Source organism: Octopus sinensis, linkage group LG18 (assembly GCF_006345805.1).
Source record: "Octopus sinensis linkage group LG18, ASM634580v1, whole genome shotgun sequence".
Classification (NCBI taxonomy): domain Eukaryota; kingdom Metazoa; phylum Mollusca; class Cephalopoda; order Octopoda; family Octopodidae; genus Octopus; species Octopus sinensis.
In genome coordinates this window covers 25892877-25908058 of record NC_043014.1, presented here as the reverse complement: position 1 = coordinate 25908058, position 15182 = coordinate 25892877, and the positions used below count along the sequence as shown (strand labels likewise).

At 38.5% G+C, this 15182-nt stretch overlaps 1 protein-coding gene across 2 annotated transcripts in view; it reads right to left on the bottom strand.

The window, feature by feature from the left end:
- Positions 1-12123, bottom strand: part of LOC115221664 (ammonium transporter Rh type A-like) — a 35648-nt gene extending 23525 nt beyond the window's left edge. Inside the window, exons 1-4 of one of the 2 annotated variants that reach the window (XM_036510799.1) lie at positions 11566-12123; positions 10647-10839; positions 8369-8519; positions 7030-7174 (exon numbers count right to left, since the gene is read on the bottom strand). In XM_036510799.1, coding sequence (XP_036366692.1) covers positions 7030-7174; positions 8369-8519; positions 10647-10839; positions 11566-11683 — 607 coding nt within the window. In that variant the 5' untranslated portion in view covers positions 11684-12123. The remainder of the gene's footprint in view (positions 1-7029; positions 7175-8368; positions 8520-10646; positions 10840-11565) is intronic. The other variant, XM_029791865.2, reaches the window with a different exon arrangement.
- Between the last annotated feature and the right edge of the window lie 3059 nt (positions 12124-15182).

The window sequence follows — 15182 nt, the reverse complement described above, 5'->3', positions numbered from 1 at the left end:
ACATACAATTTGCATACGACTAAACAAATGATTATTCAAATAATAATTATGATTATGAATGATCATGATTATGAAAAAGAAAGTGAACAAAATGAAATACTTATAGAAAATATTGCATAGAATTTGAGTGTTTTCAGTGTATTTCAATGATGGTAGGTGAATGAAACGTACTGTAGTTCGTTATCTTTATATATATAAAACTGAGAATGTGTGTCTGTCTGTCTGTCTGTGTGTTTCCCTAAAACTTGAGAACTACACAACCATTTCCATTCAAATTTTACACATGCCTTACTTAGGGTCCATGTAGTTTCATGGGCAAAAAAAATGTTCAACTTCTTGCCTAGAGCGAGCCCATAGCAATATCATATCTTCTCCACTATTTCAGTATTACGTGTTAAAAGTGAAACAAAAACGTTTCTCTATTTTATGTCACTTTAACAATAAAAATAATAATAACAATTGAATTATATGTAGTAAGTAATAATTAAAATCAAACTAAAGTAACATCACAAAAGTAAAAATAGCAATTGGTATAAAATTGCATCAATGATTTGAACTTGAATAAGTGGTTTCACATGAATGGGAATAAATAAAAAATAAAATTAGCGTGCAGAAATGGAATAGTCCAGATGGATAATAAAAAATTAAATTAAAGAAAAGACTATTGTCTATAAAGTATACAATGTAGAGAAAAAAGGTCGCGTTTTTTTGCGCTCTGTAAAATTCGGTTAAAAAAGAAAAACAACAAAAAGTGAATTGTGGTTGCGGAATTGGAACGTCGGTTGGTGCGGTTTCGCGTCGCACTGGTTCTGTGCGTCGCACGTTTTCTGTTCGGGAGGCCGTTTTTCGGTCTGAGGCGACTATGAGCCGCCTCTACCAAACGGATGAGATGGAAGGGAGAAATTTCTCTGAAAATTCGTCGACATCTGAGGAGGAGTTGGCAGTGAAAAAAATGGAAAGCACCTATGCAGGTATAACGAAGAAGTCAACAGAAAAAGAGATAGACCTGGCTAAGTTGACGGACTTCCAGGAGTTCATGAAGGAGGAGGAGAACGGAGAGGTTGAGCTGTTGCCTCTAGCAGGGCGCGGAGACTGGTTCCATCGTAGAACCATTAAATATAAAGTATTTATGAATGGAGGTAGAAAAATGGAAGTGATTAACATGGAAGCAATTGAAGAGGCTTTCAAACGGACAGGAGAAGAAATTGTGTACATGACAAAAGGATTAGAATATGGAACCATAACGGTACAATTTAAAAGTGAGAAAGCAGCCAGGAATATAGCAGCCAAGGTGGTGAGTACAGAAAAGTTTTACTTGTTCCCCTCGTATTTGAATAGAAGGACCACCAGAATTAGGGTGGAAGGAATACCTCCACACCTAGAGGGCGAATTAATAACGGCTGCGGTTATCAAAGGAAATTAAGATAAAGTGGACATCCTCCACGCCATTATGAAATATGAAGGCGTGAGAGGTGCCACACTAGTAATGAACATACAGACGGAGACGGAAGTTATAGAAAAGCTTACGGACAGTATAAAAACTGGAAATATTATTATGAGAGTGTGGGTGGAGGGTAGGGCGCCCAGGTGCTACAAGTGTGGCATGAGGGGTCACATAAGAGCCTACTGCCCTCCACCACTAAAGGAAAAAGAAAAGGAAATCGTCGCGGAAGCCCCAAAAGAGGAAGAAACCAAAGGGAAAAAGAAACGACAGAAGAAGAGGAGATGCAACAAGAGTGGGAAGAAGGAAGAAAAAAGAGAAAAAGAAAGAAAAAGAAAAACTGTGCGAAGCCCCAACCCACCCCAACACCACCCGCACCCTCTGAATCCCACCCTTCCCCTGCAGACAGTGAACCCACCCGCTACCCTCCAACAAGAAAACAAAAGAAAAATAACAATACAGACAGACAAGAGTTTGAAAACGAACCCAGGCCGAACATTTATATTGTGACTGAACAGAAAGAGGTTGAAAGGGTAATGGAGGAGTATGAATGGTATGAAATGGATGGGACCAGATATGCAGTGCTGGAAAAGAAGAATATAGATGAGTTTGTGTTGAGGTGTGAAAGGGAGAATTGGGAGGTGAAAGATACAAGAATGAGCGATGAATTCGTGGAATATATGGAGGACAGTTTCGGAGTAAGAATGGATATGGATGGTCTTCGTATTGGGAATGAACATTCAGGTGACAGTGAAAACAAAAGGACAGGTAAGTGATGCTGGCGGAGGGGGCCGTTAGCATCGCTTTCATATTATCATTTTTTCATTTTCATTTGCTCATAAATTTAATCATATTGTTCTATGTCCCCCATGTTTTGTTATGTCCGCCATTCTTCGTAACCCCTGGTGGGTAATAAAGAAATAACATGGAGGAAAGCACCTTCGAAAAGTGTCTTGGTGCGACTATGAAAGGTATCTAATCAGAGGCGGTAAATTCGCCACAGTAGAAGCAAGGTTCGAGTCAACGGAGCGTGCAAGGGAGTACTCGACTCGAACTTGCAAAGTGGAAATATTTTATTTTTACCTTTATATCTGGGACGTAGGACGTCCCGGAAAAAAATTAAAAATGCCCCCCTACCAGAAGTAGAGGTAGGCTGGATTGTATCCACACTTCTATACAAGAGGGAGGACAAGATACAATTGATCGAAATTACAAGAGACGGGCTAACAATTCCAGTCTGTTATATATTTTGAGTATTGTTATCACTAGCGATATCAAGATATAACTTTGTATTTTGTATTTTATGTGTAGATGTATATATATAGATGTACATGTAATATGTACACATATATATACACATATATACATGCACTAGCACTATGACCCGGCAACGACGGGTCTTTAATGCTATTAGGTTATAAATGATATCATCACATGCTTATCGGGAACTTTGAAAGTTCAATTTTTTTTAAGTATCACCATCGTAGGCATTTATATTCTGGTGAAATTAAGAAAGTAACTCGTAAATAAACGAAACCCTCGAATCCATCACTGTACACACACACGCATACACACACAGTCGCATATCTAAGCATGCAGTCATATATGTTTGATAATTAAACCAAATTTTCATCATTTCGAGCCACTCAACCATTAAGTACTTCTACCAAATTTGCTGATTTCAGCCGTTTTCCAGTAATTTTGCAAACGCACAGACAAGTGATTACAATACCCTGCTTTCGCTTACGTGTACAAGGTAATAATGATCAATGAATACATTTATAAATACTGTTTTTGTAATGAACCTTAATGTGATATGTCGTCGACGCTGTCGCCTTTGTTATGTTTTATCCTCAGCTTCAGACCTAAATGCGTTCCAAGCCATTCTATCTTTCTTTAAAACGAAAAAATGTAATTTGCGAGAGACTTTGACACTATTTCTAGCAAATAGGATAGTGACACAAAGGTGCTTGTGTGCTTCCTGTAGCATTGTTAAGTTGTTGGGTATTGTATTACTTGCAACATCGGATGACTTGAAGAATAAACTGCGCATCAGGTGGGGAACCGAAGGACAGAACGATTGTCGCTAAACTACTGGTTGTGAGATAAGTTTATAAAAGATTATTGTTTATATTGTTCTGCTTATGTACGATATGTGCTCAAGTGTTACGCCAAGCTTACCTACAGAACGAAATTAAAGACATAATCAAAGTAAAACAAAGTTACAAAGATTTATAAATTCTGATAACTAAATTTATAAAATGTGGTATTTCCACGTGTCTTGCTAGTATATTATTGACGACGAAAGTTTATTGAACTAATGCAGTATTTTTGCCGCTACGTGTGTTTCGTTATATCCCTGCGGACACTTAATACCACTTACTTGAGGCTCTGTGATCTTACAAAGAACTCATTACAAACTTTGGTCTAGACATTTAAACATAATAATTGTTGTTGTTTAGAGGGTGCATTCTAGTAGTTTTCAGACTTTTTCAGGAGAGATGTATTTATTTCAAAGAAATGCAAATATCTGATCTTCAGAGTAGGATTCTGTGATTTCAATGCACGTGTTGAACTTCTCCATCTACTTCGTAAAGATCCCATGAAAGTACTACAAAGTGATGATGACAAGGACCCTTCTCACAGCATTCTTCATCTTCAAAACGATTGCCTCTGAGGTTCTGCTGCAACTTAGAGAACAACCAAAAGTTACAAGGAGCAAGGTCTAGACCATAGGGAGAGTGAGGGGCAGTTATAATCACCATCTTTGTCAAGCAGTAGGTTACTAGGATGCTCGTCACTGAGCACTCTGGGAACAAACTTTGCGCATGTTCAGACTTTCGTGAATAATTCTGTTTACAGTTACCACAAATCCAGACTATATACTTATTGTCTTTATAAACACACGACGGTCTTCGTGCAGAAAGCGGCGAATTTTCTCAACCAGCTCTGATGTTCTGATGAACCTCTACCTCTCTCACCTCTCACCATCTCTCATTTCCACTCTACCGTCCTTTGAGTCTTTTGTGCTAGCGAAAACCAGACGCTACAAATGCATGTTAATCCATAAGCGGTCTGGAGCATTTCATATGTTTCTGCATCGTTTTTGCTCACTTTAACACAAAATCTTATTGCAGAAAGAGCTTCCAAATTGTCTACATGTTCTAACTGCATTCTGCAAGCTATCAGCTGCGATAAGCAGTGGTAGTAGGGTGTGCTCAAAGTGCTGTTACAAGCGTGTCCTTCAATCTGGAATTACCATTAGATGTATTGTTATGTTATACTAAAATTACATTAATCTAAGACAGTTATAACTGCATCTCCGAAAAAAGTCTGAATACTTCTGGAACGCACTACGCAGATCCACCTCGGTCCGAATGAAACAAATCTATAATCAAAAGAATTCCAGACCTAACAACTGTATCTTTTATTGAGACACAATGTTCGTAGGATTACATCCAATATGAATTGTGGAAGATTTGATTAATTGCAGAGAGCTGCAAATAGAAACTTCCTATTTGTCAAGACATTACGGTAGATAGAAAAGTTTTGAACAGAAAAAATATGAGGAAAATATACAGAGCAGAAAAAGAATGTATCCATTGATCAAAATTGATAGAAATGGTGGACAGAAGTTATATTCAATTATCTGTCCAATAAGGGAGATGGTTGAAGACATAGCAATAGTTTATAGCACATCATTCAAGAAGAAATACTAATATGACAGATCTGAGTTGCAACCATCCACTAGCGTCATCAGTAACAAACATGCACCAGGATCGGCAAGCTTAGAAAAATTTAGCCTGTCGCAAAAAGCCGGAAATCTGGATTTAGCAACACCACCGCTGGATAGCTTTCGTCTGCTACTGATATACTTCTGTGCTTTTTAGCATTATATCTCTATACATGTGCTGACATATTTTAACTTCTAAAAGCAAATTCTGCGCGGCTACAGTGGAGAAAAAACTCATTCTTATGGTAAAAGGTGTAGAAATACTATATTTGCCCAGGATTTCCTTCTTGCGGATTCCCAGACGCGCGTTTCTGGCTCTTTAATCTTCCTCAATGGGAAATAGCGAAAAGAGATAACCTGGGCAGATTCACAGCCATAGCTTTATCTACTCGTAGGTTACCCGGCCTAAATAAAAATAGCAGCATTTGAACCAAATGAATTTTAGGTTAGTTAAAATATGTTTGTAACATATTTTAACATCTAAAGGCAAATTCACTGCAGTTACTGTGGGGGAAAATTTCTCTCATAGTAAAAGGTGTTATAACAAGCAGATTCCCAGACGCTCGTTTCTGGCTCTTTAACCTTCTTTATTCCGACCAGGCGGTTCACGAGCGCAACTCAGCCACTGATGTGGATTGTTTTTGGATAAAGTTACCGCTTTGAATCCGCCGAGGGTTATCTCTCTTTGGTATTTCCCACTGAGGAAGGCCAAAGATCCAGAAACGCACGTCAGAGATTCCACTAGAGGGAATCCTTGGATAGACATGGTGATTTTACACCTTTTACCGTAAGAGAGAACTTTTTCTGCAGTGAATTCGCCTTTAAAACACGTCACAAAGATATGTCGTGCCTTCGCTCCAGGAAGTAAAGTTGCAGTCTTTTCAGTCTCTTTCTGTAGCTCATCCACTGCACTGTTTCAATCTTTTTAATATAGTGACGTTGAAACTTCTTCAAGCTCCGCTGTTAGTTTGGCACTATGTGGTGACCATAGCTGAGAGTAGTAGTCCAGGCGATTAAGAACAAAGATCCTCCAGAGTGTCAACAACTTCTTGGTTGTTTGGTCCTGAAGGGCCTTAGTATCCAAGCTGCCAGTTGTCTGCACTCTGCTGTCATCTTGGTAATATGCACACGAAATGATGCATTATTGCACATACTGATCCGCAAATCTTTCATTACCTGTGACTCTGGAATTGCAGTGCCTTCGAGTCCTGTACATGTAGGCTGCACAGCATTCGTGAGTTGATAGTGCCGTGTTTGAAAATTTCCAGCATTCAACTGCCTGTTGTTTTCTTCAGCTCACTTGTATATTGCATTCAGATCCCGCTGTAAGCTTGCAACGTCATCTAGATTTTTTTATTGCCTGTGATAATTTTGTATCATCGGCGTAACTACTGACAGTAGTTGTCCCAGTGACTATGGGCATGTCTAAAAAAAACTATATATATATATATATATATATATATATATATATATATATATATACAGTGAGAGAGAGAGAGAGAGTAAATATGCATATATGATGGACTCTCCCGTCGAAGACGACGTATGTGCGTTCAGCTTTTGCCGAACGACCTGCACAAATGATTTGTTGATTGTGATCAAATATATGTACCACGCGTCAGGTGTCGAAGTGACCGAAGACCAATGTGATATGAAGTGGTTTGCTCACGAATACAGCGCACCACCCTGTCTAGGAATTGAAACCACGATCATGCGATCGTGAGTGCAACACCCTAACCACTAGGCCATGCGCCTAGTGGTTAGGGTGTTGTCATAATATTATATTATACATTATATAAACATGGTTCTTCCATTCAAAACCAGTAATTGCAAATATGAAAACACCTAGACTTACCTAACAGTGCGAAAATGTCTGAATTATAATCACTGGTTTCTTTGGAAGATTCTTGAATTTCTTTCTTGTAGAGAACTCTGCTCACAGACAATCCGAAAAAGGCAGAGAAGAGATGTATGTAAATTGCATCACCTGAATCAAGAGCCTGTTAATATCAGAGAGTAAAAAGATTGACTCAGTTATCAACACTTCCTTAAATGAACTTTTTAAACTGATAAGCATGGTTATTGCAAGTGTCTACTATTTTCTTAAACAAAACCATGCCAAATCATTAACATTCTGAACTGAAATAACACTGGTATTGAGAGGGGTTTTCAACCTTCCGTTTTTGATATAATGAACGTCTCCCAATCAAATACTGAAATCGATTAAAGCGGAGGCACTCATTCCCACACCTTAACTTGCTCCAGTGTTACAAATCTTCAGTATATCAACACCATTATCAGTCGCTCCTCTCGCAAAAAAAGAAATGATCAGCGGATTTACAGAATGTCGTGTGGTATTCCGGGTCGTTATATTTCTAAGATCAGATCCCGCCGAGGTCAACTTTGCTTTTCCTCTTTTGTGGTCGATAAAATGAAGTACCAGTCAAGTATTGAAGTTGATTTTAATCGACTGCATCCTTCCAAAAACTTATTAGGGTTTACAAGACGTGTTAGTACTTATCAAGGTCAGGATTAACGTACCACCCTATATGGTTTGGGTTTTATGCTTGGAGTATAAGACGAAGGACCTATTTTTGGAGTAGGAAATCATGCTTAAGCATCATCCATGATAGCGTTGTCAGAATCAGTACAGAAATCAGACAAAATACTTTTTGATTTTTGTTACGTCTTTTAATGTTCTGATTTCGAATCATCAATCATCTATATTAAATTTTTACCGCATACAACAAAATTGATAGTTCACATTTTATACGAACCCCTATTTCAGGAGGCGGTTATGGTTAAAAGTTTTATATGCTTGCATATATGCTATGATATAATCGGAGTCGATTTATCTCTAAGTTATAATTAAGGATTAAATAAAAAGGAAAAATCTATGTCTTGTATCAGATAGAGAAACCTTTCAATATTCTAGAGAAATTTGTTCATCAATAAAACCAGTAACCTAGAGTAATCATAGCTGTTCCACAAGAGACACCACCGTCTTCTCCCATCAACCCGCCTCCTGTCTTTCATAAGTCCACATGTCTTCCACCATCTTCCTTCAAACTACATATGATTCAGATAATGTGCACAACAATAGTAACAACCCACAGAACTTCTCAAAAACCAAACCTACACAATTAAGAAAAAAGAAAGGAAAAAAGAAACTTACAATAAAAAGCAATACCTACTTTTAAAATATGTATTCCAACGAATTCATTCAGTTCAGCCACTAGAATTTCCACAATTGTCATCACAACCAATTGTATGTGGCTAATTTTACCAAAAACGGCACAGTATGATATTAAAACGTTGGCCACGGCAAAATCTCCGTCTACTAAACTAGGAATCACAGATAATAATAATAATAATAATAATAATAATAATAATAATTTCTTTTATTGGCCACAAAGCAAATAGAGACAATACAATACAAGGGACAAGTGGGGTGTTGAACAATGCCGTGTATAAAATAGGTAACAAAAAGCGAATAACAAAACAATTAAACGATAAAAATTCCCCCAAAAGGTGGTGGGGAGTTATTTACAGAGACTACCACAGAACTCCACACAATCTGGTTGTTCCGACTGCCAAGCAAGAGATTTCTGGAAGTTATCCATAAGCCTCGGCCCAAAAGTCCTCCGGAAAATACTGGTTAATTGATCCCTTCCGACACCCAGTGTTTCCCCAAGGACGTCGTCGTTCTTGCTCGTCACTAAATCCCTTATAGGATTCTATAGTGGCACTTCCACCGACCGCGTTGCCCGACTGGCAGAAAGCTGTGAGCGCTCGCTGACATTCCAGGTGTCAGGCACCCTTTCTACGTTTGATCCAGGACTGTAGCTCCATCAATGAGAAAAATTTTGCTTGACATACGACGCCCACACCTGTTCACTGATAAGAAAATGCTGGAGATGTAGCCTCAGCGTAAGACTGCACATCATTAGTCACGGCATGTCCAGTCCTCCGTTCAGCGGCTGTTGACAGCACATGGACCGTCTGACGGAAACAACACGTCTCTTCCACGAAAATGTGAAAAGCAAGCGCTCCAGCTTGGTCGGCCATGAAGCAAGACAAGGGACGACGATCAGGCGGTAATAGAAGACGAAAGCAATGTACGAATTCGCCACCTCTGCCCGACCTTTCAAGGACAGCTTCCTCTCTGCCCATTTCTAGTGAGATTGGGTACTCTGCTCGTCACCTTTCCCCAGTTCTTGTCCACCTGGAGGTCCTGATTAATTTTTGCTCGTGTTACCGCTTCGTACTCCTTTAAGGTAGAGCCGATTAACTCGATTTCCGAGCTGTCCGACACTATTATGGTGACGTCGTCCGCATAAGCCTACGTGAACCTCCTGCATTCTAGATTAAGCGGGATGTCCCTCGAAATATCCAACTTCCTCAGTAATGGCTCGAGACACTGGGCATCCTTGAGGGAGAGAGTGGGCATCCTTTAAGACCGAGCGAGTGATGCTAAACGATTAGTATACATAGCTGTTTACTTTGACTACCGAACAGGTGCCACTATACATTGTAGCGTTCCAGCCTCTGAAAACGAGACCGAACCCGGCCGCCGCGAGGATAGCCTCCAAGTATTGATGGTCGACCCTGTGAAATGCTTTTGAATGATCCAAATTGATCAGAGCCCCACCCATGCCAAGTACCTTCCTTGCCCTCTCTATGATGTAGCGCGTAGTGTGGAGGTTTTTGTGGATAGATCTGTTCGAAATAGATCATGCCTGCGCGTTACCGACCAGCTCACCGGCAAAAAACGCCAACCTCTTGGCTAAAACCTTGGCCAAAATCTTATAATCTGCGTTTAGTAGAGTTATGGGCCTAAAATTATCTACTTGGTTCCCCCTTGTCCGGGTCCTTTTTCGGCAGCACCACCACGCCACGGAGACAATTAATCTTGCGGTAATTATGCAGTTGGCACATTAACCAAACTGCTACCTAAGAGATTGAAGGACATTGGAACTGAAACTCGGATTGAAGACCTGTAGAAAAGTGTGATTATGTATTCCTCAACAATCCTAGGAAAGTTTCCTAAAGTTGTCACCAAAACGTAATAGTTATAATAACAATAACCCTTTCTATTATAGGCACAATGTATTCGGTCGACAACCTGAGTGTCATAGTTCTTTTCGATAAAAGCTGACCCGGATCTAAAAACAACAACAGCAACTACAGCAATAATAACAATTACAAAAACAAAGCTATGTATTTATTGTCATCTACTTACATTAAGATACAGATATTTTAGTTTCAGAGATGTGAAGTATTTAAAGAAAATATTGCTGGATATTGGCCAGATACTTAACAAAGTTAATAACTGGGTATTTAGCGGGGATATAGCATGGATCCCAACAAAGACATTGCCTGGGTACGTAGTCAAAGTGTTGCCGAGGATACCAGGCCAAAAAAGAGCTTTTGATAGATTTTCAACTTCGAAAATATATAAAAATAACTTACGTAGAGTAATCCATCTTAATTTTGTTACTAACTACGCCTTCGGGACCAACGAACCCTTGAACAATCCAGGCCCATTGGACACCTAGGGCAGTTGCGAGTAAGTTAAAGCTGATCCCGGAAAAGGCATGTCGCTTCAGAAAAGTCAGCAAGAAACCGATACCCAAATAAAGCAGTCCTTGGACATCTTGAAAAACTGTCAGGAAAACAACAACAAAAATACAATCAGTCTGAGTTTTAATATTTGTTTTTCTTCTGACAATTTCATAACTGATGTTTAATTTTAAAAATACATTAAGATATAACTGTCCTCGATTTTTTAAAACTTTGTTCTAAGATGCAATGACGGACATTTTATGAAAAACTGGAGATAGTGGTGATTGCATGGTTAAGAAGCTCGTTCTTTGATTACGATACTAATGTGCTACAGCTTAGAGAATGTTTTAATCTCACCCTAACCATTACTTTCAGATTGAAATATGTCGGCAGAAGTTCTCCCTCTGGTGGTAGGTAGGTAGGTAGATAGATAGATAGATAGATAGATAGATAGACATACCAAGTGAGGGAGGGAGGGAGAGAGAGGTACATCCATAGATGTAGATGTGAGTGACTATATCCGTCTAAATTTCTTGTTATTGACTCCAAAAGAGGAGTCAATACCACAATACCACAAGATAAATTGCCTTTCGACAAACAGTGGGATTCATATTAATGAAGGCTATTCCCCAGCATGCCCAATGACATAAATCAGCAGCAGAATAGGAAGTTGTGGCGTTCATGACTTTCCAGAGGACTTTAATGTGAAGAGGGGTGGGGTTGACTAAGTTATATGAGGCCTTGTATTTTGGGGAAGAAAAGTCAATGAGATAGGAGTAGGTCATAAATTAACAGGTACATATTGCGAATAGTTCATTCAGCTTACCTGCATAGGAAAATTCACTTTCGACATCTGTGTGTTCCATATACAATGCATAGATCGCTATGAAGGTACCTTGCAGGCTACAAAGGATCAAACTTAACTTTCCTCGAAACCACACCATCCTATTCTTTTCTTTTTCTTTAAAAAAATACTTTAGCAAAATAGATATTGTATGGCTAATTTCTTTTTATTTTGTTGTTTTTTTCATCGAGTATTCCTGATAGCCTTTCTTCCTTTCATTACTTCTTCATTTAAAGTAAGTTCGCTTTCTATTCTTTGTTCCTTTATTTGTTTTCTTCCTCTCCTCTTTCTTATTCTTCTTCTCCTCCGCCTCCTCCTTCCTTTTCCTCCCCTTCCTCCTCCTCCTTCTTCTTCAACAACGAATCTTCCTTCTTGTTTCTTGCGACTTCTGAGTGTCTATTTTTCCTAATATAATGTTCTATGCCTAAGCTTGACAGCACATTTTCTACCGCGTGTTTAAGTGGAATGTGCAAAATGAGCAACTCCAGGAAAGCAACCAAGAAATATATTCTACACACACATGTATATGCATATATATGTGTGTGTGTGTGTGAGTGCGTTAGAGAAAGAGAATGAAAGAAAGCGCCAAATAGACATACAAACTAACATACAGATATCATACCAGTTTGTTCATGAGCCTGTATTTATATACAAATGCTAAAGCATATATTTAATATATGTATCCAATATACATACATACATACATACATGTATATATATATATTACATATTATACTATATATATATATATATATATATTATATATATTACATATTATACTATATATATGTATGTATGTATGTATGTATACAGGGAGAGAAAGAGAGAGATTTACCAGAATACATATATAAGGACGCACGTACAGACACACACACACACACACACACACACACACACACACACATAGAGTGAGAGAGAGAAAAAGAGACGGAATGAAGCAGTGATAAAAAATAAAATTTACGTGATTAATCTACTAATCAATTACTTTAAAATACATAAATATGGTGAGGAACGATTTAAACCGTGTTTAATTAATGGAAATACTGCTCAGACACAGTCACCTTTCTCATATTTTTTAGTAGTGTTTGTATTTATGTATATAGTTCTTTTTTATTTATGTTTTCGTTATTTCTTTAGTAACAGTGAAAGTCTATATATAAGCGCATTTCTATGCGTGTATGTGGGGGGGTCTGTCTGTTTGTGTCTGTGTGTGTCTGTATGTGTGTGTGTTTGTGTGTATGTGCGTTTAATAAGCAATTATTGTATCCATACCATGGTTCCAAACTCGTGTCCAGAAATATAGACCGTGAATTCAGCACCCTAACCAGTGAGCCACGTTCCTTCACGCATACATACATACACACATACCTACATGCATACATACATACATACATACATACATACATACATACATACATACATACATACATACATACATACATACATACATACATACATACATACATGCATACATGCATACATATACATACATACATAGTGTATCCCTTGACCGAGTTTGCATACATGAGGTCGATAACATCATAAGATTTGGAAAGCAGCTCCTTGAGCAACACTCTTTGTATGATAACCTAGAATATATACCCAAAGAAGTCACACGACTCTACCACAACGTATCTTCAGATGAAAGAATGCGCCTATATGAGCAGAAGACTATGCCTGGATATGTCAGCAGAAAGCTCCGTGATGATAGTAACATTGAATATCAAAGCAGTTTATCATGGACCTCCCGGATGAGAACCTCCCACATTGAAGAGTATGTGTTTGCAATCCAGGAACAGGAAATATCAACCAAGTACTTGATGCACAAAAGGAATAGAGATGCAAGGAAAGCCATTAAATGTGACAGCCGATGCAGACTTTGTGGAGTTCACACTGAAGATATCACACACATCATAAGCAGTTGTCCGAAAATGTCACCACGATCTACCGATGAGATATAGGAGACTCTATAATGAAATCTGTCGGAAGGATAATCCTGAGAACAAAAAATAAGAACCCACGATATAGTAGAATCCATAGCCACTCATAATAATAAGGAATGCTGGTGGAATATACTGGTGAAGACCTCAATAAAATGTAAGCACAACAGACTTGATATAATGATTTGGGATGGAGAAAAGAAACTGTGCACATTTGTAGAAATTAGCTGCTCAGCGGATGCTAACATAAAGCTGGAGACCGGTAAGAGAACACCTATGTTGAACTATTGAGAAATCTGCAGTTACTCTATCCGGACTACAAGTTCAGGTTTATACCTGTAATAATTGGGGCCCTGAGATATGTAACACACTGCCTAAATACCAATCTTGAGAAATTAACCTTCTCAAAACCAGAAAGGAGGGAGCTAATTCGAAGACTACAGATCTAATCCATCACTGGAACTGTAAAACTTTCCAGAAGGTTATCATTTAAGTATATATGATCATGCCTAGATATGCAACTATATGCATGAAAATGCATACATAAAACATACAAATCTGCACAACATACATACATACATACATACATACATACATACATACATACATACATACATAAATACATACAAAAATACCTTGTTGTTGATGTTGAAACTCCAATGAAGGAGCCTTGGATCTAGGTTAGAAACCGATTCTTTCTCTATTGGTAAGAAATCTTGAAACAAACTGAAGTATGACATACATGCTTAGGAAACAGAAATATCAAAATTACACACTTGAAACTTTATGTAAGAATATGCATGGGATGAAAAAGAGCCTTGGCCTGGTCACAACATTCTCAAAGGAGATAGGGTTTGAGTTTGGTCAGAATAAATGTTGTTGTATGGTTGGGAAAAGGAAGAAACTGTACATCAGACAAGCAGCATCTCCATCAACAACTTGATTGTTTCCGCTATATCTGATGAGGAATGTTGCGGGTATCTAGGGGTGGATGAAAACATATCTTACAACGGCATCTGAAACAAAACGCGTGTCACTAAAGAATATTACAGCCGAATAAAGAAAATTTGGACCTCAGAACTCTATGCTTTCAATAAAACAGTAGCCCACAATGTGTTTGCAGTGCCAGTACTCTTACCAACATTTGGGCTGCTTGGTTGGACGCTTGATGAGATCCGAACCATTGATGTGGAAACCCGGAAAATACTAACAAGCACACACAATTTCCACATTAACAGTAACGCAGACTGCCTCTACCTAAAACGAAAACAAGGCGGCAGAAGCTTGACATCAATCTAAAATTCCTTGAATACCGTATCACATCCCTTCGGCAACATCTTTTAACCGCTAAATGTCGAAGTGCATCCCTTCACTAAGTTTGCATACATGAGGCTGATAACATCATAAGACTTGGAAGGCAGCTCCTTGAGCAGCATTCCTTGCCTGACAACCTACAATACATGCCCAAATAAGTCGCAAGACTCAACCGCAACATATCATCAGATGAAAGGATGAGCATATATGTGTAGATATGTTAGTAGAAAGCTCAGGGTTGATAGTAACATTGATCATCAAAACAGTCTATCATGCACCAACAGCCGGATTACTATCTCCCACATTGAAGGGTATGCGTTTGCAATCCAGGAACAAGAATATCAA